General features: G+C 40.0%; 2 protein-coding genes across 2 annotated transcripts in view; one reads left to right on the top strand and one right to left on the bottom strand.

Moving 5' to 3' along the window:
- The window catches only part of LOC133134883 (diacylglycerol O-acyltransferase 1-like), a 25,167-nt gene extending 3,821 nt beyond the window's left edge, over positions 1 to 21,346 (top strand). Inside the window, exons 2-17 of the mRNA XM_061251448.1 lie at positions 858 to 945; positions 8,501 to 8,541; positions 9,208 to 9,293; positions 10,000 to 10,052; positions 10,400 to 10,505; positions 13,180 to 13,308; positions 14,380 to 14,454; positions 14,552 to 14,655; positions 16,819 to 16,857; positions 16,969 to 17,010; positions 17,095 to 17,139; positions 17,232 to 17,344; positions 19,015 to 19,080; positions 19,285 to 19,372; positions 19,948 to 20,010; positions 20,101 to 21,346. Of these exons, the coding sequence (XP_061107432.1) occupies positions 858 to 945; positions 8,501 to 8,541; positions 9,208 to 9,293; positions 10,000 to 10,052; positions 10,400 to 10,505; positions 13,180 to 13,308; positions 14,380 to 14,454; positions 14,552 to 14,655; positions 16,819 to 16,857; positions 16,969 to 17,010; positions 17,095 to 17,139; positions 17,232 to 17,344; positions 19,015 to 19,080; positions 19,285 to 19,372; positions 19,948 to 20,010; positions 20,101 to 20,253 (1,291 nt within the window). The 3' untranslated portion in view covers positions 20,254 to 21,346. The remainder of the gene's footprint in view (positions 1 to 857; positions 946 to 8,500; positions 8,542 to 9,207; positions 9,294 to 9,999; positions 10,053 to 10,399; positions 10,506 to 13,179; positions 13,309 to 14,379; positions 14,455 to 14,551; positions 14,656 to 16,818; positions 16,858 to 16,968; positions 17,011 to 17,094; positions 17,140 to 17,231; positions 17,345 to 19,014; positions 19,081 to 19,284; positions 19,373 to 19,947; positions 20,011 to 20,100) is intronic.
- LOC133134889 (cilia- and flagella-associated protein 20) lies at positions 20,593 to 25,210 on the bottom strand. The gene is made up of 6 exons (XM_061251460.1): positions 24,977 to 25,210; positions 24,088 to 24,167; positions 23,759 to 23,870; positions 23,144 to 23,332; positions 22,595 to 22,705; positions 20,593 to 21,828 (listed from the first exon to the last, which is right to left on the bottom strand). Exons 1-6 carry the CDS (start codon positions 25,058 to 25,060, stop codon positions 21,823 to 21,825), a joined length of 582 nt encoding a protein of 193 aa, XP_061107444.1. The 5' UTR covers positions 25,061 to 25,210; the 3' UTR covers positions 20,593 to 21,822.

The following is a 25,210-nucleotide window of genomic DNA, read 5'->3' as shown; positions in this document are numbered from 1 at the left end:
AGCTTGGCAGAGTATCACCAAGGAAGATACCCAGCATCTAGTGATCGTAGACCTCAAGCAGTCATTGATTACAAAGGATTTGCAAGGAAATATTGAATATGATTACTTTATTTTTGTGTTAATTTGTCCAATTACTTTTGGTCCCCTAAAGTTGGGGGAGACTGTATAAAAAGGGATGTGATTCGTACATGGTTCAGCCAATATGGATAGCCAAAATAGTAATTGTTTTTTTGTGGGAGTACAGAGCAAAAACATGTATCACTGTCCAAATACTTATCAGCTGCATTGTACATGCATACAAACAGTGGATGGAAAAGTTACAGTATCTTCCAATTTTCTGTTCCAGTTTATGCCCAGACACATATACTACACTATAAGGACCAGTTAGGCCTGTTAAAACAACCCCCTGCTAATGCAGTTTTATTTACAGTGAAAAAAAAATGTTATGCCTTCTTCTCTGCTGATGCGTCTGTTTTTGGTATCAGCATTGTTGCAGCATGCACATAGATTTTGACTGACAATGTCTGTATCTGTGGTTCTGTGAAAAAGATTGAGCTCATGTATAGCCTCATTAATATGCAAATTGACCATTTTATGTGTTCAAACACTGTTGGAACAGCACATTCTTTCACAGATAATTCGTAGTAGATTAAGTGTGGAGATGTCAAATACAGATCAGCATTCAATGAACAGCTCAATCAAACCTAATTAACGGAGAGCTTAGTTTCCCCCCAGGAGCAGGGGGAAGAAACACTGCCTTACAGAAATATTCTGGAATATTTTGCATAGCTTAAGAATGTATTTTCTTCACTTCTGATTTATGTTCTTTTTGCCTCTGTACACATTTTCGTTCTCAGTTGCCACAAGCTGCAGGAGTCCTTGCTCAGCTCTGCCAGTGGCTACAGTAATTACCGGGGAATCCTCAACTGGTGTGTTGTTATGCTGGTGAGTGTCAGTCTGTTGCAGCTCTTTCACAGAGATGTATTAGGGGCTATTGAAGGCTTGTTCAGCCATGGTTCTGGAGAGCCACATAGTCTTGAACTTTTCATTAAGACACTTGCCATCACATTCATGTACACCCAGTGAGCACTTTATTAGGTAGACCTGTACACCAGCGTGTTAATGCAAATATTTAATCAGCCAATCATTTGGCAGAAACTAAATGTATAAAAGCCTGCAGACATGGTCAAGAGGCTCAGCTGTTTTTCAGAGTATCTCAGAAACTGCTGATCTCCTGGGATTTTCATACACAACAGTCTCTAGAGTTTGCAGAGAATGGTGCAAAAAACGTCCAGTGAGCAGCAGTTCTGCTGGCAGAAACGTATTGTTAATGAGAGAGATCAGAGGAGAAGGGCCAGACTGGTCAGAGCTGACATGAAAATGACAGTAACACAAATAATCACGCATTACAACAGTGGTATGCAGAAGAGCATCTCTGAACACACAATGCCTAAGTGGATAGGCTACAGCAGCAGAAGACCAATAAGTCAAATAAATATCTTGTATTTTCCCTAATTAACTTACCTCCAACTGCATTACCTAACCTAACAATATAAAGGTAAAAAAAAAAGTATAAATATATGTTTATATATATAATATATTATTATCGTTTTACTTACAAAATTGTAAGAAAATCTGCAAGTTCTATAAATTCTTGCTTTCTGCTTTCTGCTGACCTTCATTTTAAGAAATCCTTCCCACATCAGTATAATACTTTGTTCAGACAATCCACCAATAATGATTTGACAAGTTCTTATTTAGCTGATGCTTCTATCTAAGGCAACTTAGAGTTGACTATAAGTGGACAATCACCCCTGGAGCAATGCAGGGTTAAGGGCCTTGCTCAAGGGCGGATCTTATTGTGGCATCAACTTTGGGTCCCAGCCATGTACCAAATACAGATACTTGACAAATGTAAATTCACTTTATTCTCAGTGCACTCTATTGTGATTGGCGAAGAACGTAATATTCTTACTTTACAAGAAAAACATGCCTATGTCAACATAAAAAGGGGTGCAATCTTTGTTGGGTCAGTGCATTTGAGACATTTCTAGTGCAGGAGCGACTTTCATTGAATGCTCACTCAACATGGAAGACCTAAAAACTGGCTACTGTATTATGTGAATGGAGGCTTGGTTATACCTGTGGGCCATGTAGGCAGAGACAGGCAGTGGGAAAAAAGGATTGCTGCAATTCTATTGGTAACACTAACTTGTGCTAAGCTTTAAAAAAAGAAAGAAAAAAACAGGTTTGTTGGTTACATGTTGGATCAGGAATTGGGTCGTTGATGGAATCCCAGCAATGTGAAAACATCTTTCAGCACCCTTTCATTTCTGTGTTGGAGTTATGCAATGGTCATCAGGCTGTGTAACCGTCCATTGAGTATGACCGTGCAAGTTTTTTACATTGATTAAACTTAATTCAATTGGTTGTTTATGTACCAATAATGTGATTACAAATCTTTTATCATTTTACCAACAAAAACACACTGTATCTAATTGGCATTGTGCTGTAGCTGATAGAGAATGCACACAGTCGCAGCAGGGTGCAGGCTTCAGGAAGAAGGTTTCAATTATAATGCAGCATACATTACATCTCTCACTCTGTGGCTGTGGGAACACTGTCTCACAAATAAACAGAGTACTCAGTGTGGTCAAACCAAAACGGGTAAAAATAATCTTTGAACATAAGAGGTTTGAAAATCAGTTGTCATTGTCATTTAGGCGCGATATGGCTCAGGCAGTAAGAGCAGTCGTCTGGCAGTCGGAGGGTTGCCGGTTCGATCCCCCGCCCGGGCTGTGTCGAAGTGTCCCTGAAGCTATTTTATTTGCTTATTGCTGTTGCAAAGTGCTAGTATCAACAAGACTCATGTTTATGTCTCTCACTTGTAACATCCACCTTACTTCATCATTCCTGCATGCTAATCGGCAAATTACCTCATTATCATTTTGCTCTCAGTTCTGCAGAGAGCTATAACTGCCATTTTACACAATCTCAGTGTTTTCTTTTGAGAAGCTGAATAGTTGTCTGAGGCTGTTGTGGTTGGAACAGTTTGTAAAATATTTCAGGTGATGCCCACAGATTATCACAGGTGCTTCTATAGTATCCCCAATTAATGGAATTAATGGAATGGAATTTGTTTTTCAGCTGACTGCATTTCTGAGATATTTTTGTAAGCATGGATTTTTGTCATGTGGGTTGTTATGAATGTGGTAATGACTAATGACCTTGCTTTGCAGTTATTCATTTAGTTTTTTACAGTTGTATACAAAACTTGGGACACCCCTGCCTTTTACTATGAATATATTGGTGAACAGAAGCAAACCTGAACTGCAAATGTTACACATGAGATTTTAAAGTAAGATTGCTTTTTTACAGTTTGACTGTTTATTACTGTTTATAAATCAGGTAAATGTATAAATAAGGTCCTGTGCAAAAGTCTGGGAACCCTTTTGGATTATTCTTTGTTACTTTTTAAAGACCCATGTGATTTACTTGTTTGGGCTTCAATGAGTCAGGTGAATATAATTCCAGGGCTGAACTTTTTATTTTGAAGCAACTCTATGACTTCTAAAGTACCAACTGCAGTGGCTGTTCTCTCTGGTGTTAACAACCATGGGTTCCTCTAAACATTACATTACATGTCATTTGGCTGACCCTTTTATCCAAAGTGACTTATAGTTTATTTAGAGACAATCCTCCCCTAGAGCCCCAGCAGGGTTTAGGGCCTTGCTCAAGGGCCCAACAGCTCTGTGGATCTTATTGTGGCTACACCAGGGATCGAACCGCCAACCTTGCGGGTCCCAGTCATGTTCCTTAACCACTACACTACAAACCGCCCTACACAGCTGTCCAAGGATATCAGAATGAAGATTGTTCATTTCCACCAAGAAGGGGAAGGCTACAAAAAACTCTCAATGTTTCAAACTACCCATTTCCACTGTCAGAAACAAAGATAAATGGAGCAGTTGAAGTCAAGGCAAGGTTTGGAAGATGTTCTATGTTGACATAGAATGGCCCGAGACCTGGTGAGAAATGCTCAGAAGAACCCACACCCATCACTTCAAAAGAGCTGCAAAAAAGCGTAGCAGGCACTAGCTGTTTACAGGACAACAATACAACATACTTGAAACAACAAAGACCTACATGGCAGAGTTGCGAGAAAGAAGCCTCAACACGATATTAAGCCTCTGAAGTATGCAAAAGAAAACATTGAGAAGCCTGAAGCCTTTTGGAACAATGTGCATTGGACTGACAAAACCAAAATTGAACTTTTTAGCCACCACCAAAGAAGGTATCTTTTGGAGAAAAAAGGGTGAAGCCTTTGTAGAGAAGAACACCTTGCCAACTGTTAAGCGTGGAGGTGGATCCATTATTGGTGGAAATATTGTGTGAGTGGAAGGAAGATTGGATTCCACCAAATATTAAGAAATTCTAGAGACTAATGTTTAAAATCAGTCCAGACATTGAAGTTAAAGAGAGGTTGGTTATTCTGTCAATACAATGATCCCAATCATACCTCAAAATCCTCCAGGTACCTCCAAAGTTTTGGAATGGCCACCACAGTCCAGACTTGAATATTATTGTAAATCTGAAGAGATCTCAAGCATGCTGCAAGGAGGCCAAATAATATTTCTGAGCTAGAGGTGTTCTGCCAGGAAGAATTGGAGAAAATTCCAATAGCAAGAATTGAAAGACTCTTGGCTACAGGAAGCGTTTGCAAGCTGTTATAGTTGCCCGAGGAGGAGTTACAAAGTAACTGACAGGGCTCCCAAACTTTTGCTAGGGCCTTTTTCATTATTTTGAAACTGTAAAAAATACAAATAAATCTTGCTTTAAAATTTTAAGAAATGTGTTGTGTTTAATGTTGTACCATTTAGAGGTTAGGTTCACTTCTGTTCACCAAGATATTAATTGTAAAAGGCTTTTTGGCCAAGGCTGCCCACATTTTTGCATACGACTAAGTTGGAATCTTCATCCTAAAACTGCAGGATATCTCAGATCCCACAATTACAATTAATAAAGAGCTGAAATAAATTTGTATTAATTCAAAAATATTTTGACCATATGCAAGTAAATATGATGGAAGGCATTTAGCACAGTCGACTGAAATTAGGAAGTATAATTACTGCATGTTTGTACTGTAGGAAATAAGGGATCGGATATGTCTAAAAATAAACATCTTGCAATGGCAGGGCTCTGAATTCAAATTGAATCTGGAGCACTGCCAGCACATAGTCTTCTTCAAAGACGCAGGGCATAAATTTTAATTTTTAAAGCTGGTATTAATTCAGTCTTTAAAACAAGCTCATTTTGCCATCTGAATAGTTTTATTTTTTCACACTTTGTGAACTTTCATCAAATTTCCACAGAACATGGAGAATTCTTTGTGCGCCTTAATGAGAAATTACAAACCTAAGTGGAAAATTGCCAGTGCGAAAAGAGACAGAAAGAGAACAGACCCAAAAGCTACAGAGGACTATTATGCACTGTAGCGTTTCTTATTTTAGCTTCCAAGACCAAATCTATAATATATGCACAGTAACGGCATAGCCCCGACAATTAATTTTGACTCTTTCAGCAAACAGGGTAAACAAAGAAATGAATTCATATTAAAACAGTAAATCTTTAATATTACTTGTTTTTCAAGTGAAGTATATATTATGCACTAAATTGAGTCTACCGTCCACCAAGGGATTTGGATGTAAGCAGGTCTCAGGAGGGAGTTGTTGCATATATTGCTACAGTGCAGAATACTGTTACCGGGAATAAGCTGGGAAGAACCAGCTGATTGGCACCTAATGGAACATACAAAGAGCCACACGGGGGAGGTGGAGTAATGAAGATGAAGATTAATGAACAATGCGTGTTCCTTTGGAGCCTTTTCTACTGCTCAAAATCTCAGTCCAAACCCTTTTTTTCCAAGGAATGTTTATTTGTGTATTTTTCCTCTAATCTTGGTCTTTTTCCCTATATTTGCTCTGAACTTGTGCTCAGCTGGAATGGGTGTAACCTATTTTTTTGTCTGATATTATCTGGAGTGGAGGAAAGGAGGACACTATCTTATTTTTAATTTTTTTCAGTTACCAGTTCTGTTGAGTGTTTTGGGTGTTTTTTCAGTTATTGGGTGAAGGTTTGGGTGTTTATTTGTGATACAGGCCCTCCCCAGTCCTGCATCACAATTATCATTCTGCTCCAAGAGTGATATGCAGCGTATTTGGCATGGATGGAAAATGTGGTTTTATTATTACAATATATACTGCCTTTGGCTGTACGTACTTATCTAAGGTGACTTACAATACATTGCAGAGTACCTTGAAAGTGCAACAAATACAGCAAAAGTATAAAAGCTGGTAGATATTAGGAGAGTGGTAGCCATGCATGTAGATTTGTTGGGACAATGTATTATACTGTACTATTATGTCATGTCCTGCTCTGCATTTGCCTTGTTTTTTGTAGCAACATTCTGTCCTCATCTGACAGAATATGACTAAAGAACTTATCAACTACTAGCTAAACTTTTAACTGTGAATTGTGAGACAGGAAAGCGGAGAAGGCATGCTGAATTTCATTATATTATAGTCACGTAGCAGACACTCTTATTTCAAGTAACTAGCAGAAGTAGAGTACAAAGTCTCTGGAAATCAAAAGTCCAATACCACCACGAAGGCCCATTTTTAATTAATAAGTGCAATGTTCCTGTAACCTAGCAAACTAAAATTTGCATTGTAAGAAACTAAAATAATATATAGATAGCCTATATTTACATAGGAATACCTATAACATTATCCAAAGAAAGATAAGGATATTTAAATGGGGATATCAGGGGAACCAGGAGATGGGTCTTCAGTCTGCATTAGGTCAGGGTTTCTGCTGTTCTAAATGTGTCTTCTTCACTTCAGAAAATGGAAAAGATGTTTATCATGCTGCTTCCCATGGCCCCCTGGGGAATTCTGACCGTGTAATGGCTCACCTTATCCGCTCATACAAGCAGAAAATAAAAACGGCCAAGCCTGGTAAAATACCTATGAGGAAATGGATCCGCAGGGCCACAGAGGAGCTTCAGGACTGTTGACTTTACTGATTGGAATAAATTGAAGGATACTAATGTAAACCTGACTGACACAGTCACATCTTATTTTCTGTGAGGAAAATTGCATTCCATCCAAAACAAATGCAACTGTGAAAAATCCTGCTTCACCTCAGAAGTCTGAGACCTGCACTCTGAAGATGAAAGGGTCTTTAAGAGGATAAGGGCATACAACTGCCAAATATAAGCTAGACAATAGCATTTCCCCTGCCTAAAGACAAAGGCAAACTTGAAGATTATTTTCTTACAATAACTGCTCCAATGTCTGGAAAAGTCCTTGAAACATTGCACGTTAAAAAACTAAATCTCACTCAGCTTCTCCTGCTGAACCAGTTTTACTGCTGATGTAAATTGCAGTACCCCCATTCAACTTGACACCAACCCCCTCCTCTCTCCCACACAATATCCACTGCCCTCAGCCACTTACTGCTAACCCTCCCTCCCTTGTCCTCAACCCCTCATCATATCTCATCATCCCTGATCAAGATGTGGACAGCTTATTCCATACACGGAAAAGCACCCAGCCCAGGCGGTGTGCCGCTTGCCACTTTATAGCACTGCGGGGACCGTGCTGTCCCTGTGTTTACAGACATCTTTAATCAATCTCTAGAACCGTACATGTTCCTGCCATGTTTTAACACATCTATTATTGGGGGGTTGCATGCTCTGATGTTCAGTCACTCTGCATGAATGACTGCCCCTCCAAGAATGCACCTGTCAAACCGCTGTCGAAACGTATGACAACCCTGATCGTTCTGGTCTTGAGTAGGCTTGTGTATCGGAGGGGGTTGGATGACTGGTGTCCTGGTGTAGTCGCAACAGCCTGAAACTCCCAAACTAAAGTATTCACCACTTATTTCAAAAACTCAGCTGGGAAAATGGTTTAGGTTAATCAAGACTCAAACCACCTGCTGTCTGAATTGTTTCACTATGGCCCTCATCAACTGGCCAATTGGACCACAGTAACCATTTTACTTTTTTTGGCCCTACTCCTGACCCCCTCTCATTACTTTGTAGCCACGCGCGACTAAAATTCATGAACCACTACTGCCGTATACCGTATTCTCATTTACACTTTGCATGATAATTTGCATTTATATTATGTACATTATTACATTTTTTTTTATTTCTGCACATTTTTACTTGTGCTATTTATTTTCACATTGTATATTGTAATGTGTGTAAATTATTCTGTTTGTTTTTTTAGGTCTATCTGCTGTCAGAATCTCTCCAGGGGCCTTCTCCACTAAGTAGGATTACATAATGCATTTACACAGTTAGCTGGTAACTTGGTAATCCTTCTTTGTGGAAAAGGCCCCAGGTCTTTTAGCTATTTGTGATGAATTTGGAATGTGTCACAATCTAAACTGCTGTACTACCCCAACCATAATTTAGTTATCTCTTTTGCAGGTCTTGAGCAATGCACGCCTTTTCCTGGAGAACCTCTTGAAGTAAGTAAGCAGAATCCTCTTTGCTGATGTTTCTTACAGGGCTCCATGCAACAATTGCAGAGGGAATGCAATATCCCTGGCATTTAATCCTCTATTTTATGAGTCAACAGTCTGCTTGTCAACACCTTTGAGGGCTGTCCTAAAAAATGGGTTAAAAAATGGATCATAGGCACCGTTTTATGTTTGTAACAACTAGACTTGTACAGTTACATATGACTGTGTTTCCCTATGAAATTATAGAATTATAGAATGTTTATTTGACCCTCACTGTTTTGGCACCTGGGGAAAAACGTGCATGTTCAAATTGTGGAATAAATTGTAGCACTAAAAGAAAGTGGTTGAATTTCCATCATGAAGGACGGGGTGAAGCATATTGTATGCATTTCTTTTTCTACTTGATATAGTTGTCAGTGGGTCTCGCTCGACAGCAAGAAGTGTAGACTCGGGCTTTAGGGAGCTCCCATGCAGCTGAGACCATATGGCGTAACGCGCAGCACTTCACACGCAAACGCTGCTGCAGCTCTCCTACCAGTCCAAGCCTCTCGTTTATGTCTTTCCCATCTTAAAGAAGTTTTCTTCTGTGACAGTCTTTAGTCTTTAGTCACTTTGAGTGAATGAATGAACTGAACTGAACTGTCATTCCTTTCTTGACCCATATTCCAATAGTTATGGAATTCTGGTGGACCCCATTCAAGTGATATCGCTCTTCTTGGAGGATCCTTACAGCTGGCCAGCAGCTTGCCTGGTCATTGGTACGTTATGAGAGGGGCAGGTGTGCATTGTCTGTTTACTTGCCTTGCTGCCTGTGCACTGTGGACCATAATGTTCTGTAGAAGATTGCTGCTCCCTGCAATATAGCCCGTCTCCAGAGAGACATACCTCTGGCCCAATTTATGGGTAAATCCACACAGAGGAGGGAGCGAATCCTCACATATAGGAAACGGCTTCACAGGTTAAAGCATCAGCCTTGTGGGGTCTTGAGTTTTTTGTGAGGACATGCTGTTCATATTGCCCATTTCAGAGCAGGAACATGCCCTGATCAATATAAGGGGTGTAGCATAATGCTAGATCTGAAATGTGCACTGTCATTGGATAACACTCACACTGTGTGTAAAAGGTTAGCATCTGGTCGAGTCTGGCAGATGCCGTTTGTGCTGTGATGGAGCAGTTCCGCTGGGGACAGGCGGTCCGAAACTCACATATGCTGTGCTAACAGGGGCTTGTCTCTGATTGGCCCTTAGCCAATGGCAGCAGGTTGATAAAGTAAAGACAGCTAACGCTGCACTGCAAAAATAGAAAGCTGGAGATGAGCTCCTTCATCTAGATGTAACTACTGAAGTCTGGTCTGATTATGATACAGAGATAAAAAAAATGATTATAATTTCACTCACTGTAGTATTTTAGTTGTTTGTTTTTTTGCTCTGTCCAAACCTAATCTCTTTATTTGGTATTTTTCAGTCTCAAATGTGTTTATACTGGCAGCTCTGTACACAGAGAGGAGGCTGTCTGTGGTAAGTAGCCAGCAGTAGTGTGTAGAATTGAAAGGACCCACCCTGAACATTCAACAGGTTAGGCCATCCGCTAAATGCTAGTGAAGTACCAATTGTAACCTTGTGAAATCTAATCCTGCTTTGTAATACCTTTGTAATTAAAGGTGCAAGTATTAAACTGTATAATAGTTCTAGTTGTTATTTCATATTCAACAATGACTGCACCACATTCAAATGTGTTTGTATTTTATCATGGTATCACCCAGGTGCCAAAGTGATTTCTCAGACAGTTTAGCTGGCACTGGGATATTGATTGCCTGTGTTCTGGTGCAATAATATGATTCTGACAGCCATGATTTTCCCTACAGGGCACCTTCAGTGAGCAGTTTGGTACGAACATTCACTGTGTCAACCTGACCACCATCCTGTGCTTCCCTGTCATCACCATTCTCCTGCTGGACTCTGTGACCCCAGGTGAGCCAGCACTCCTCAATCTCTCCCAGTCACCTTCTGCTGGCTATGTGGGGTTTGTAGGAACGACTGTCACAAGTACACATTGCTCACAATAAGGCAAGAGGTCTTAAATAAATGAAGTAAATGAGTTTAGAAAATGTACTCCTTCTTTTCAAATGTAATTGAATTGGCCTTGCATGACATCATGTTTCAGGTAGCGAAGTGCACAACCAAAACCCCATGTACATGCATACATTGAGATGACACAACTCACCAAGCATTCACCAAGGCTCTCCCGACACAGTCTGGTTGTGACCTGTGGCCAAAGGACTGAGAACCACTGCTGTAGGCTGAGAAACAAACAGTGAAGGCTCAGCTTTACTCATTGTAGGATATGTTTAAATAGCTTTATATTAGTGTTATTTAAAAGGATGTTGAAGGATCAGAGGTAGGGACCAAATATTTTATTATTAACATATTCCACCAGGACATTACTAATCTTTTGCTTGCATCAGTATTCCAATGCTTAATTGGCAAAAAAATGTTCGAAAAAGCCCGGTTTTATTCTTCCTCATCAATATTCATAAAGAAGAGTCTAAGAACCCAGCATGAAATAAGATTATCTATTTATATTATTTTTTCCTGCCTGTAAGTGTGAGTGAATGTAGATCTCTTTGCAGGGAGTCTTTGCAAAAAAAGAAAGAACTTCAGTGCTTGGAGGGAAAGGGGAATTTGAGTCTTGGAATATTCAGTCTTGGCGGCAGTAGAATATGAGCGTGTCTCAGAAATCTAAATGCACTTCCCCAGAGAAAGGTTATTCTTAGGTCATGTACAGCAATGGGAGGCTTTGTTGGGCCAATGAAAGAAAGGGGAATTGTCAAGTGCTCAGCGGCAGAAGATCATCTCTGTCTCTCCTGCGGTTCCTTTCACAATGCAAATGTTGGCAAGCCTTTGTTAAGTGATTCAGATTTTCTTCCGCTGGTTGTCCCTCTGAAAGCTGTAGGAGTTGGCCAGAATCAGGGAGGTACAAGTAGACCCAGGAATAGATAATTGGGGAATTGATATGTTTTTGTAGTGTTTTGAATTCCATGCCACCTGCACATATTCCTTGGCAGTATTAAGCTATGCTGTGACCGTATAAAACAACTCAATCTTTTATTGTATTGCACATTCCCTTGAACTTGAATTGGCATTGTCATGTGGTTTTCTTATCTGGTGGTTATTTATTTATGCATAATAGATTTTGCTTGAGCATTGTGATTGTGAGGATAGATTGATCCATCTCTGAGGGATGATATTTTATTTTGTGACACATTTGTTTGATCATTCCTCTTTCGCAAGTGATATGGCACAACTTCCTTGCTTATTAGCAAAGTGCTAAGTGGTGAAGTCATGAAGCCTGAGACTGCTCCATGAAATGAACACAGCAGACGTTGAACAGATGTTGAAATGATCTGAACTCTTGCAATAGCACAACTCATGCAGTACTGAAAACGTGGCGGTTTGGTTCCTTTTCGGATATTGCATACCCGCTAACTCGCGCCACGCACTTAAATTCAGTGCCAAGTTAGCGCCTAACAGCATGGCGGATAGTTGGTTATTACAGTTCCCATAGTCACGCATGGCCATTAGTTCTTGATGGGATACAGTAGGAGGTTGTTTAAGTTTAGCGGGGAATATGTACAGTTTGTTTGCGCTCGGAGATTTGCGACAGAGGCGGCCTGTCGAGGGGCACTCCACCATCGTGTGTCTGTGCTGTCGGAAAGTTCCAGACACGGCTGTACTTTTCGCGAGCGTGTTTGCGCTTGCCTCTCCCTCATCTGTCATGGCGGCGGGAGGTGACAGGGACGAGCCATCTGTCCGCTGTGCCACACGCAGGGGCCTCTGTTCAGACATCAAGGTCAGGGGGAGAGCCCCAGGCAGCCGGGCCTGGCACCGGTGCCTGCACAGGCCTCTCCGCGCCCGTGCCATCCGTCAGGGCCCCTGCAGGGGCCGAGTCCGCGGACCATATGGGCGCTATTGATAAAGCAGCGCCGCTCCATTACAGCCAGCCGAGCGGCGCGCCAACTTTCCCCGCTCCGCTCAGTGCCGCTTTTATCACTTCTGCCCGTTTGTTTTTCTACTTTCACATTTCCTTTTTTCAGAAAGAGGGGAAGTTGGTGGCAGACAGTGGAAGTATCCACTGCTGTGACATTGGTGCTTGCGTTTTACTTCTTTACTTTTTCAAAACGGAAACGCCATTTGAGCGTTTGCCGATGTCATGCCATGGTGTTGAACCAGTTTTTTTACTTTTCAATTTGCTGTAGATTTTGTATATATAATGTATATATTATATATTATTATTATTATTATTATATAATATGCTAATAATCATTATTATTAGCATGTTTTTATTTACCATTGAACAAATATAACACCTGTCCATTGTCCTTAATAAGTAATTGAATTGTTCCAGGTCCCATGGCACAACTAGTTAATGTTACTCAATTAACCCTAGTGCCAGTGTGTATGAGAGACTGAACTAAAATAGGTATTCTGTTAGAACAAAGGTACTTGCTGTAACTCTTTTCTCATGCAGAGCAAACTGCCAATAATTAAGAATTGATCTGAGCTGTGATGTATAGTATCCAGAGCCAAGGAATGTGCCCAAGATAATTGCATATTTGAATTCCCCCGTTTTCCTCCATTTGTGCAGTTGGAGGAGCTTTTGCCCTGGGTGTGTACACTGTCCTCTTCCTGAAGCTGTTCTCCTACAGAGACGTGAACAAGTGGTGCAGAGGAATTCAGCACGCCAAAGCCCGCACTCTCTCCAGGTCTATTTCATGTAAGAGCTCATTCAACCTACAGTCCACCATAGTACTGCTGTGACCGGTCTGCATTACAGTATCACAGTGCCATGAACTGCATTCCAGATCTGCCATGCATTTGGTGTTTTGCCTTTTCAATGAATAATGCTTAATGATCATTTTCTGATTGGAATGCAATTAATTTTACCGGTGGTATAGTGTGCTGGAAGCACTGATTATTATAGGACTTTGGGAATTATGCTAACATATGAAACACATTAATTTAATTAAATAATATGTACAGTATGCCAAAATGAACAATAACCTGCTGAAACATTAAACGCTTCTATATGTAAATGCACTGAATTAACACTTCCTTACCAAGTGTGGTTTTCCTTTATACAATGCAAGTACTTAAAGATGTAGCCATTTGCTTGAATGGTGTCATTGCAGCTGGTGATTTTGAGGGCATTCTCCCTGCTGTCACCCTTTTTAGTGTAGAAAAATGCAGGATTGTGGTTCTGTCAGTGTTTCTTATTTCTACATTCCAGACGGATGGATTGGATGTTGAGCTATGTTCCCACCGGATAAGGATGCATTAAGCAAATGGATGATACAGTGTAATAGTATCTCGGCTAGAAAGGTCTGTGTGTTTAATGAAACTGACACTGGCCTGTCTGCCCTGCCCACAATAAGTGGAGAAATAAAGACCATAATGATGTTCATGACAAATTTCTGAGACCTTGGCTTCACCAAATTACATTTGTTTTGTGACATTGGACACCTGCTGGCTTGAGCTGAAAGGGAAAATGTTTGCTCCTGGGTTCTACCTGTTTGTGTAGGTTATATTATCTTGTCTTCCCATACACACACACAGAATAAATCGATTCCGGTTGTAAATATACACTACACTGCCATCTGCTGTTAGAAAGAGGAACCACATTTTGTAGTTTGGGAAATATTTAGGCCAACGAGACAGGCTTTCCACAGCATGTACACCTACAAGCTTGAACAGACAGTCGCTTGAACAAAAGCTTCAAGCGACTGTCTGTTCAAGCGGGTGGGGTTGAGGTAATCCTTAATCAGGTGCCCACATGTCTCTCCCACAGGCCCAGCGGTTCAGAAGGCAACCCGAGGGGAACGGCAGGATAAGGTGTCTTACCCAGGGAACCTCACTCTCAGGGGTGAGTACCGCAGGCCTTGGCTGGCCCTCCCAGTCCCCACCACCTCTTCTGCAGACCATCTCTACCTCCTTCCCCACGTCCGTCTGCTTCATTCCAGACTTGTACTACTTTGTCTTCGCCCCAACGCTCTGCTATGAGCTGAACTTCCCCCGATCTCCACGGATACGCAAGCGCTTCCTGCTCAGAAGGCTTTTTGAGATGGTGAGTTGAGCACAATGACATGAGAGCTGGAATTGAGATGTACCGTAGCAGAAATTCAACTGTTCATGTTGCTTTTGTCAGACAGGTTATGACAGCAATGCAATGCTACAGTCTGGATGCAGTGTGAATATGGTTAGATTGTTCCTGCCCATATGTTGTCAGTAATCATTTAGGTATTGGACATTGTCCGTACTTAACCTGAATTGTTAAAATCACAACTGGCTCTGTTATGAATACATTGATATCTAGAGAATTCTGGCAATTCATAAGTGAATGCAGGGATCACCTCCCATTTCCCTAGTTCACGTTGCTCTAAGTGGTTGAATGTCCATCTACAGTAACTCAACAGGGGACTTCAGGAGCTAGAAAGTGTATGGCTTGGTTGTTTACCAAGTTAAATGCACTTCTGTAAATCCCTTTTGGCTAAATGAATCTGCCGATGACTACACTTTAAATTGCTTAAAAAGGAGCAGTAACAGATTCAGATTAATAGTCTGGGACTCTGTTGACACTGAATCAGACCATTAAAATAACTAGCGCAGGGTTGTGTATGGATAGTAAACCACTATGTAACACCACCAAATAAGAGGAGTTCCTCCCAGGAGACGGCGCATAAACATATCCACAATTGAGCTAACTGGATTTTATTTTTGTCTATCTGTGAATGGCAAATTCAACTGCAAAACTTCATATTTCTACAGAAGAATGTTTGAATAAAACAATATGATACTGTCAGTAAATAGTTTATATACAAAAGTGTAGGCAGGAAATATATTGAGCCTTGTTTTGTGAAGTGGATTGAGCAGTTTTAATAATACCTTTATTGTTGGCATATAATTATGGCCGCCAGTTTGTCTCCACTTATCTCAAAGTCTTCAGTCTTCTGCCAACAAGAGGTCGACGGCCTTTTGTGAAGCCACGTTTCAAACAATTATCCTCACTGCACTGCCCCAATCATCTCCATTGGTAAAGTAATTACCACAAATTAAGCATGTTGAAGACCATGATTGACAGAAATGTTTACAAGCTAAGTGTTAATTTCAGCGCAGTTATTTAGGACCACAGATATAATGTTATTTTTTTGTTTGAAGCAGTGGGTGGCTTTAAAATTAAAGCTTTAAATTAAAAATTAAAACAGTTATATAACATTCAACTTTCAGAGAAATACTGAAATGAATAAATAGTATCAATAATAAAATAGTTGCAGCAGAGGTATGTTTAAAAAAATTACAGATGAAATAGCAATGGAAAAGATGGAAAATATTCATTTGCCAGCGGTCCAGTTCATTGTACTGCAGGTCTTGTGGATTCTGACATGGGCAGGTCATTTTCAGCAGGCAGTGAGTGCTGTGTGCCTGAGCCCCTATCCCTCAATGTGCCTTGAGCTGCACAACGGTGTTTGGTATGATATCGCTCTACTTTTCCAAGTCTGGAGGTAAAACTGATGCACTTTAAATGATGCTCTGCAGGAACTGTCCCATCTGCTTTGACATGGTTCACTGGGGAGATTTACAAGAACCTTGCTCTGTGATCATAATGCTAATATTATGCTTTGCGTGGCATATTTTCTGGTCTGAACAATATTGAAAAACCAGACAATGACTGTTCTCCTTTGCTCAACAGCATTCTTTCAGTAGCGTGTATTTGCCGTTCTATCCAAATTGACTTTCCTTCCTTTTCACTCTCCCTGTATTAGGTGTTATTATTATAAATATTATTATTATAATAATTATAATTTATAAATGTCTGACATAATTTGTAATTACGACGTTTATAATTGTCATAATTAGCCACTGAATTGTATAATTAGGCACTTGACTGTGCCATCCAGTGCCAACAGAGACCCCTGGATGATAATATCATGCCATATGCTGGAGACAAACTAGTGGCCCTACATACTGTATAATGCACTACGATCTTGGAAAAGTATTTTGTTAGAAGCACAATACAAACAACAGTTGAAACTGCCATTGTCTCAGAAAATGAATGTGAATGAAAAGTCCCACTGGAGTTCCATCCATAATGTAATCCCCTACTGAAGAACTCTATCTGTCTGCATAGGGGTCGTTCCATCAGTGATTTAGGATCAAACCTGATTTTAATTTTCACCTCCTATACATTTCCAGGACCGATTGAAATGTGTTAAATTGTTTTCCATTTCAGATTTTCTTCATTCAGTTAATGGTTGGATTAATACAGCAGGTATGTAATATTTCTGTTCTCAAATGTGATTAACATTTCACATAATGACAGGTAATTCTGTGTGACAGGGGATAAAATGTCTCTGAATATGATTTTTAAATTCTTTTCCAGTGGATGGTACCCTCCATTCAGAATTCAATGAAGCCATTCCAGGTAAGCTGCTGCATTTTTGTTTGCTGTGACTTTACTTTCATATAGTATACACGCTTACGCTGTTTCTTCTTTCATTGCTTCTAGGATATGGACTTTTCCAGAATGATTGAACGACTCCTAAAACTGGCTGTAAGCATAGCTACCCTGTTGTGCCCTACGGATATGTCTACAGTCTAATGCGTTCAGATTTGTATTTCCTTCTCCCTCTCTGGCTCCAACAGGTACCCAATCATTTAATCTGGCTCATCTTCTTCTATTGGTTCTTCCACTCCTCCATGAACTTTGTAGCTGAGCTCATGCGGTTTGGAGACAGGGAGTTCTACAGGGACTGGTGGTAGGAGGAAATCTGTTGCTTTCTTGTTCTTGTGTATAAGAATATGAAGGACGTTTTTCAGAGAAATTACACAGGATGGTTCTTTCTGGAAAAACTGAAGCTCAAAGCTTGGCTACATTGACTTGGTGTGTGGTTTGGCCAGCCACATAAACATATTCTGTTTTCTAATATTTTATTTTTTCGTTCCAAATTCATTCATTCATTCATTCATTCATTATCCTAACCCGCTTATCCTGAATAGGGTCGCAGGGTCCTTCCAAATTTGAACTATAAATTGTTCCTTGTTGGATATGCACAGCCCTAGTTGCCCTCTAAACATGGTCATTCCCTAATTAAGCCCAGACAGAGATTGATCAGTACTGAAGAAAATGAGCTCAAATTCTGATTACGTTCTGCCACATCTCTTCAGTATGAGAGTTCAATATGTGCTTGTCTTTTTTTCCATGAGGTGCTTTAGGGATTCTAAAGAACATCCAAGATTCAATCACTTTCTTATCTGTGCTTTCTTTGATATGTTCATGAGAAGTGGGGTATAATATTTTTAGTGAAGAAATAGTTTTTAAATGATTTACAAGGTTAAATAAGGACAGAAGTTGGAAGCGTGACTTGAAAAGTGGATTAAGAAAGAAAAGCTACGAGTGACCCAAGCCCTCCCCTGAAGTGAAATCTCCTGCAGGCGGCGTGCAGAAAACATAGGGGAGTAAAGCAGGCCGATTGGCCACAGCACGCTCCTCCTGTCCCCCTGATAAGCTCCACTTTTTCAAAGCTCCATCTAAGAATAATATCCAGACACAATTCCCTGTTTCCAGGAAGCATTTCTTGTGAGGGATGGAGTGTCTAGGAAAGAAGTTTAGTTTTAGAAGTGAACATCTTTACTATGGCCCAACAGAATATTCTCTTTTTCTGGCAAATGTGATTTATTTAAGAGTCTCAGCATTAAGAATGGCCCCATCCAAGCTAAAGAGAAATCTGTCTTTTGTTCAAGAATGTCCTCCTCGACAACTTCAGATTGCGTACTGGGACTGCGTTTAAGATAGTAGTGGGTGGCATCCAGACAATGCCTGGTGGTGTGATACTAGAGAAACTCATAAATAATCAAACTTATAATTAAAATTATTTTGTCAGCTCTTCGCTCATAGTTCCTGCCTCCTGTGTTAGCAGTAAGCTTCAGCGCAGTCCAGCATACTCCATCCATCTGTCACAAACTAACAGAAAACACACACTCCTGCTAATATAGTCTAAGATTATCTGTGCAATAAATCCTTCCCTGACTGCTCTTGTCTTTGCAGCGAAGGGGAAGCCATTTTGGCTCTAAGTTTGCGGGAGATAATTGGCCTGGAATGGAACTGATAAGCAAACTACATTAAAAGGCATTAGGCGTGACAGGAACGCTGCAGCGCGACATCACATGCATTTCAATTTTTGATTATGATTTATGGCATGGCATGGTTTATCTCTCTAAGGTCTGTCAGCTTCGACAAGGCACAAAGAAGGTTTGCCTTTGGGTCATGCAAGTCTGGTGTGACTTTTTAATCAGCATGTACTTCTGAAACCTAATGCAGGTTGTCTGTGTTTATTTTATATCCACACAGAGTGAGGATTGTTTAGTTTCACATGATTGACATGCGAGAGGGTCATCTAGTTTACAGTAATAAGGGACCTTTTTGCAGGAACTCGGAGACAGTCACATACTTCTGGCAGAACTGGAACATCCCAGTGCACAAGTGGTGCCTTCGGTGAGTGACCAGCCTTGGGGCTGCCGGCCTGGGCTCCCACCAGACAAAATGGAGCATTTATTCATATAGTCCTTTTACCACCATTGTTCCTCAACTGTAAGGTTGATTGATGTATTTCTGGAAAACTGAAAAGCATTCCGCGTGTCAGTGTTTATTCCATAACCAGTTGTTTTGGGGTTCTTGTGGGACATTTTCTCTCTGAAGTCACTTCTACAAGCCAATGCTGAAGAGAGGGGTCAGCAAGCGCATGGGGCAGGCAGGTGTGTTCCTGGCTTCAGCCTTTTTCCATGAGGTGAGTTATCACTGGCAGCCTATAGTTGTTTTTTTCCCCAAAACAGGTCTTTTCTGCACCTGAAAAAGTACACGTTTTTTTGTTTGTTTTTACTGTGCTCATCTCTTCAGTTATTAGAAAAGTGCCAAGCAATGTGGGTTGTGGAGTGTGGGCTTTAAACTGAAGGGACATGGGCACATTTTACCTTTCGTCATTGTGCTTTGCTTCAGTATATGTCCAGCTTTGTGAAGGAGAACAATGAAACCATAACGACAAGCCCTGACGAACAACCAGCCCCGTGTTGATCAACCAGCAGCTGCTCATTCTGACATTAACCTTCAGAGAACCTGGCCTAGGCCCAGCTGTGTTCTGACACGTTCAGAGTAATGATGCCCAGGAGACACATGACCCTTGTTCAGAGTGGGCTGTCGGTTGTGTGTTACCCAGGAGAATGCATTATTTACACTGACAAAGTCACCCACCACACGCATGACAAACGTACTTCTTTGCCGTCCCTGTTCAGTAGCTCCTCCTGTAGGGATTTACCTGTGCAGTGTGTGCACAGCAAATAAAATGCAGTGTTCTTTGGTTTTCAGTACCTGGTCAGTGTTCCACTGAAGATGTTCCGGCTCTGGGCGTTTATGGGCATGATGGCTCAGGTCAGAATGCAAAGCCAACGATACACTTTTGTTTATTGTCGTTTTCTTTTCTTCTTTGTAACGCGTTCATCCTCTTACCTGTCATTACAGCTGCCGCTGGCCTGGTTTGTGGGCCGATTTCTCAGGGGTAACTATGGCAATGCAGCAGTGTGGATCTCACTCATCATTGGTCAGCCTGTCGCGGTACTTATGTATGTCCACGACTACTATATTCTCCACTTTGATGAAACAAAAGCAGCTTAAATGGCAGTCCTGTCCAGGGTACCAAACTTTTTTTAAACAATGGAAAGAGGCACACAAATGAATGATGTTCAGAGATTTATTTTGTGTAAAAAAATATAAAAATAATTATATGGTGTATATTTGTGGTTTGACTGAAAATATTTTTGTAATATATAATTGTTTCTTGTGAAAGAGGCAGCCAGGAACCAGGCATTCAAAGATAGGATTGTAACAGCATACATTATATATAGTATCTAAAATAGTCATATCAGCTATGTCTTCTCTTAATCTTTCTTCTTAACTTTTGTTTGGACTGCACCACCCCACAGTACTGCCGTTACTCTGTCTGGCCAAAGAAAAAGTTTTCACCTTTACCTTCCTCAACTTCTTTTATCTCTACTTTTCTGTGGTATTGGAATATGAAATCTCTGCATTAATTGCTTATTGATACATACATCAATAGACTTTTAAAAAGTGTACGGAATACATTTTCAATTGAGCACATTAGTTGATAACATTTAAATTGCTCAAGATTCATCCATCTGTCAAAATGACAAACCTGTCCAACTGAAAATAACAGTTTTGTGTATAGCGTCCATATTAATGCTATCTGGTGCTCCATTCCTGCACGAATGCATCCATCAAAATGTGTGGTAGGAGCAATAAAGAAATACACAGACACAAACAAGCACATTTGTAGACAATGAATTGTTCTTGCCAATGATTTCTTTTTTCATGGGGTTGACAACACCTCCAGTGTAGTGAAATGGTATCTGTAATTCTATAATTTGTGTAATTTTAAGTACAATGTGTATAGCTTGTTGAAGGTGATCAGCATTTTCTTACAGCAATGAACATTTGGGGATTTTACTAATTTTTGTCTTTGTAGAATGTACTATTACCAGGCCTTAAATACTGGGGTGTTTATGGAACAGCAGAATGAATGCAAATGCTTTTTCTGTGATGTATCCTCTGGGAGGACTGGTGCTCATGACAGTATAGTTCTGTCATTTCCATCCGTTGATAAAAGGGACTTATTTCCGGCCTCCCTGCTCCTAGCTTTTATTTTCACTCTTGTGAAAACAAAGCAAAAATAAAAATAAAACTGCGTTCAGTTGTGTCCAAATTTTTTTGGAGAAAAAGAATGACAAATATTTGTCTGGATAAGACAGAACTTCATTCTGTTGTATAGCAATTTCTGTTTCCTCAAATCTTGTCTCCAAATAATTGAGTTTATAATTTCTGGTAATGGTCAACTGCTTCCTCATGATTTACATTTCATTTTGATCTGTGAATCTTTTTGAATCTATTTTCTTTCTTCTTTTTTATCTGCATTGTGCTGTACTGTATGTCCTTCAAAACATACTCCTTTTAAGTATTACTAAACCTTTGGATGGGTAATACCCATTTGCACATGATCATGCATAACATAATTATTTTTGTATAAAACATTTATTGTGCAAATTCCATATAGACAGTAAAAGAGACAATTACATGACTAAAAAAGTAAACATTTTCACCAAAAGATTTCAAAGATGATCTGGAAATAATTTAACGTCTGGGGAGAGGGGAAAGGAGAATCTCTTCACCCTAGGGCTGCAATGAGACAGAATTTAAATTGAATTAAAATTTGAACAGAAACAAATACAACCAGGTTCATTTATCCATGCATTTGAATTTAAAATAATTACTACACATATGACTGCAGGTAGAATAGAAATTGTTTTGACCTGAGGTCCATAGTTTTATATGTGCCCCATATCTTTTTAAGCTATGGCTGCATTCCAACTTGAATATGCATGTGCAAATTAGCTGACATTTACACATTTTTCATTCAAAAGCAGCTAATAGCCTACAAGCCACAAACATTATTATTTTTTAAAGACAAGCCCTCCTATAGCCAGGCTGCAGATGTTTCTTGAGACTGCAAACAATATCCCCACCCTCAATATAATTCAGCAATATAATTAATTATATTGCATGCAAAGTGAAATGGTTAAACTCCACACAGGCATGTAGTACATCTAAATTGAAGAGACAAGATTCCATGTGCTCTTCTATGTGTTTGTGTTTAGACACAGCAGGTAAACAGATCTAAATTGGATGTCAAATGAATCAGATTTGGATCACTTCAGGCACCATAGGAAAGGACATTATAAAAAAATCAAAAGAGGTTAATTTGCAGGTAAAGTTATGTACTGTGCCTCAAATGTTATTTTTACTCACCGGCTTTAAAAAATATGAACTTCCACATGTATTTAATACTCTACATGACAACCAGAGATTGCAGTAATACAATCCAAATTGATTTCTGGTTCAATGGACAATAATATAATTACTTCAAATGTTTCAAAGCTCTTACCTTGGATTTATTTTGAACGGGCAAATAGAGTTTGAATTCTGCTGGCAGCTCATCCTCAGAGTACAGTCTGTCAGAGAAGTACACCCTTCGTATGCGACAATTTGCATGAATCTATAACAATTAAAAAAACGTAGTCAGCCAAAGACATCACACACAATCAACTGCTTTCAGCACTGAGAACAGAACCCAAGATAACATTACCAATGTACTCGTTTTCCCAGGTCTTTTCTATTCCACTCACATCTATGCAATTACAGTAGAGACAGTTTCATGATTAAGGTTTGATTATAGGACAGGGGTAAGCCCAGTAAGCAAAATATGCAACGTTGAAACAGATGAGCAAAAGGAACTTAAGCTAAATTTTTAAACGATTTTTAGCACTGAACAGCTTTGTAATTACTGGTCCCACATCATCCCTTGCACAAATTTCCACCAAATGCCGATGGGCATTCAGGTCTACAGCTAAAGTACTGCTGTATCTTTAAAGCTTCTCTGGAGTCAATCCAAGGACTACTAGGTCAACTGCCCCCACTCCTGGCATCAGCTCACCTGTACGCGAAGGGTCTCGATGTAGTTGGTGCCATAAGCCCTACGCGTGAAATCGGACAGGTTGAACTGGATCTGGTTCCAGCCGTCGTCCAGCCGCATTGGCATGGTGCAAATGAAGGGCTTCACACGGGTCGTACTCTGGTAGTTACTGGCACGGAAACGACGCCTCACGTTCTTGTCATCTAATACCTAGCAGGGACAAACTTTCTTTTATCATTCACTCAAATCTACGTCCTGCGGGCCACAGTGTCTGCAGGCATTTGCTCCTACTGTGTGCTTCACCACCTGATTTCACTAATTAGCTTATTATCTGAACTAATAATTTGTGAAATCAGGTGGTAAAGTGCACAGCAGGAGCAAATACCTGCAGACGCTGTGGCCCGCAGGACGTGGAGTTTAATAGCACTGACCTAATGCATAAAACACCAAATCACCTTTTATGATGCTTGCTCCAGTCCTTTCAAGTAGGCTTGTATTGTCTACTATACCCGCCACCCCCACAGCTAAATATGATTCTGAACTGTTTTTATATGTACATTCAAAGGAACCAAGTGCAAGTAAATAAGTAACTGCAACAATATTTTGCTTGTGCTTTTGTTCCACTTTTAATCTTACCTGAACTTCAAAGGTGAAATACTTCTTTAAATTTTTGATTATCATAACCAAGAATGGAAGTTTGATGCCAAGCGTCTTCTTGGGGTCTGCTGGACAGGTGATGTATGTAGTGCTGTAGGATCCAAACAGGTACAAATGATTCTACCTAAGTCTAAAATCCCCTTATACAGCAGCAGAAATAGACGCATTCTAAGTCTAAAAACAATTTAATAAAAGGGTAATTCCGGGGATTTCATTTTCAATCTTGACCTCTCAGATCCGTCTAATATTTGCCACCCATAATGTGACGTTGGATTTGTACTTTGAAGCTTCTTTCGCATTGCTTATACCTGACATTTGTTCCTTCCACTTCCAGCACCAGAGACTGAATGTCATTGTCTGTAATCCTCTTAATGTGACCATTTCTCACCTGAAACGAGGCGTGACAAAATTAATTTTCAAGTAAAGTCTATTGTCAGTTAATGTTATCAATTATGGCAAGACAATTGGAACTAAGTTACATATCTAATCCCCTGACGTTTTTAGCCAATAAATAATGCTAAACGTATCTTACTAGCTAACTTATATCTTTCGTAAAGCAAAAAAATGTAACTTAGGTTGTAGGCTGATATAGCTAGCTAGCTGAAGATAAACGTTATTTAACGTTAGCTACTTTACATGCAGTGAATGTTGGCAGATAAGAAGCTAACTTCGCTAACGTAGGCTATTAACGACAAACCTAAAGTGATATTGATTGTAACGTAAGTTAGAGCTTTCACTAGCACTAAATATGAATAGCCAACTTGGTTAACGTCAGCTAACTTACTCTACCCTAATAACGTTTGGCTAAAGGTACCCGATTAGCTAACATTACTGAGTGTGTGCTAGGAATGTAGCTAGCTAGCTAAGATAATGCTGTCGCATGTCGCTAACTAAATAGCTAGCTACTCGTAGCCAGCGAATCTCCTTGTAGTACAAGTTAACGTGACCTGTCGACACATGCGATGTTATCTATAACAGTTATCTGTATCATTGTTAAATAAACTAAAGTTAGCTAGCTAGCAGGTTAATTATAACGTATCGACAGTTAGCTAGCTAGCTAGGGAAATTTAGCTTAACTAAGCATTCAGACACAGTTCAATTCGAGTTTCCGATCAATGCCGAGTTATATTAGGTAAATGTAACTTAGCCAACATAACTAGACTAGCTAGCTTGCAACGATTATCAAGTTCAGCTTACCTTTTTATCCCATATCTGAAGGGGCTTGCTTCCAATGCTGTAGAGCACGGATAAAAATCCACTCTGGAATGTGTTTTTAAACATCCTCCTTTCCCTTTTCCCTGATTCAATTCAGACGTGTATTGGAGAGAACCTCTTACACTTTATTATTGATGTTGCTATGGGCTTCAATCAAAACCTAGCTACCACATGCGTCTATCCCCGAATGAGTTCCGTGTGGAATCAACACTACAA

This window comes from Conger conger, chromosome 1, assembly GCF_963514075.1.
Source record: "Conger conger chromosome 1, fConCon1.1, whole genome shotgun sequence".
Classification (NCBI taxonomy): Eukaryota; Metazoa; Chordata; class Actinopteri; order Anguilliformes; family Congridae; genus Conger; species Conger conger.
The sequence above is the reverse complement of the archived record's forward strand: the minus strand, read 5'-3'. Positions and strand labels throughout refer to the sequence as shown.

Coding starts and splice junctions, on each gene's coding strand:
- LOC133134889 (XM_061251460.1), bottom strand. CDS start 25,060: ATGTTTAAAAACACATTCCAGAGTGGATTTTTATCCGTGCTCTACAGC. Junction 24,168..24,976: donor TTCAGATATGGGATAAAAAG/GTAAGCTGAACT, acceptor GCCTCGTTTCAG/GTGAGAAATGGTCACATTAA. Junction 23,871..24,087: donor GTGGAAGGAACAAATGTCAG/GTATAAGCAATG, acceptor TGGATCCTACAG/CACTACATACATCACCTGTC.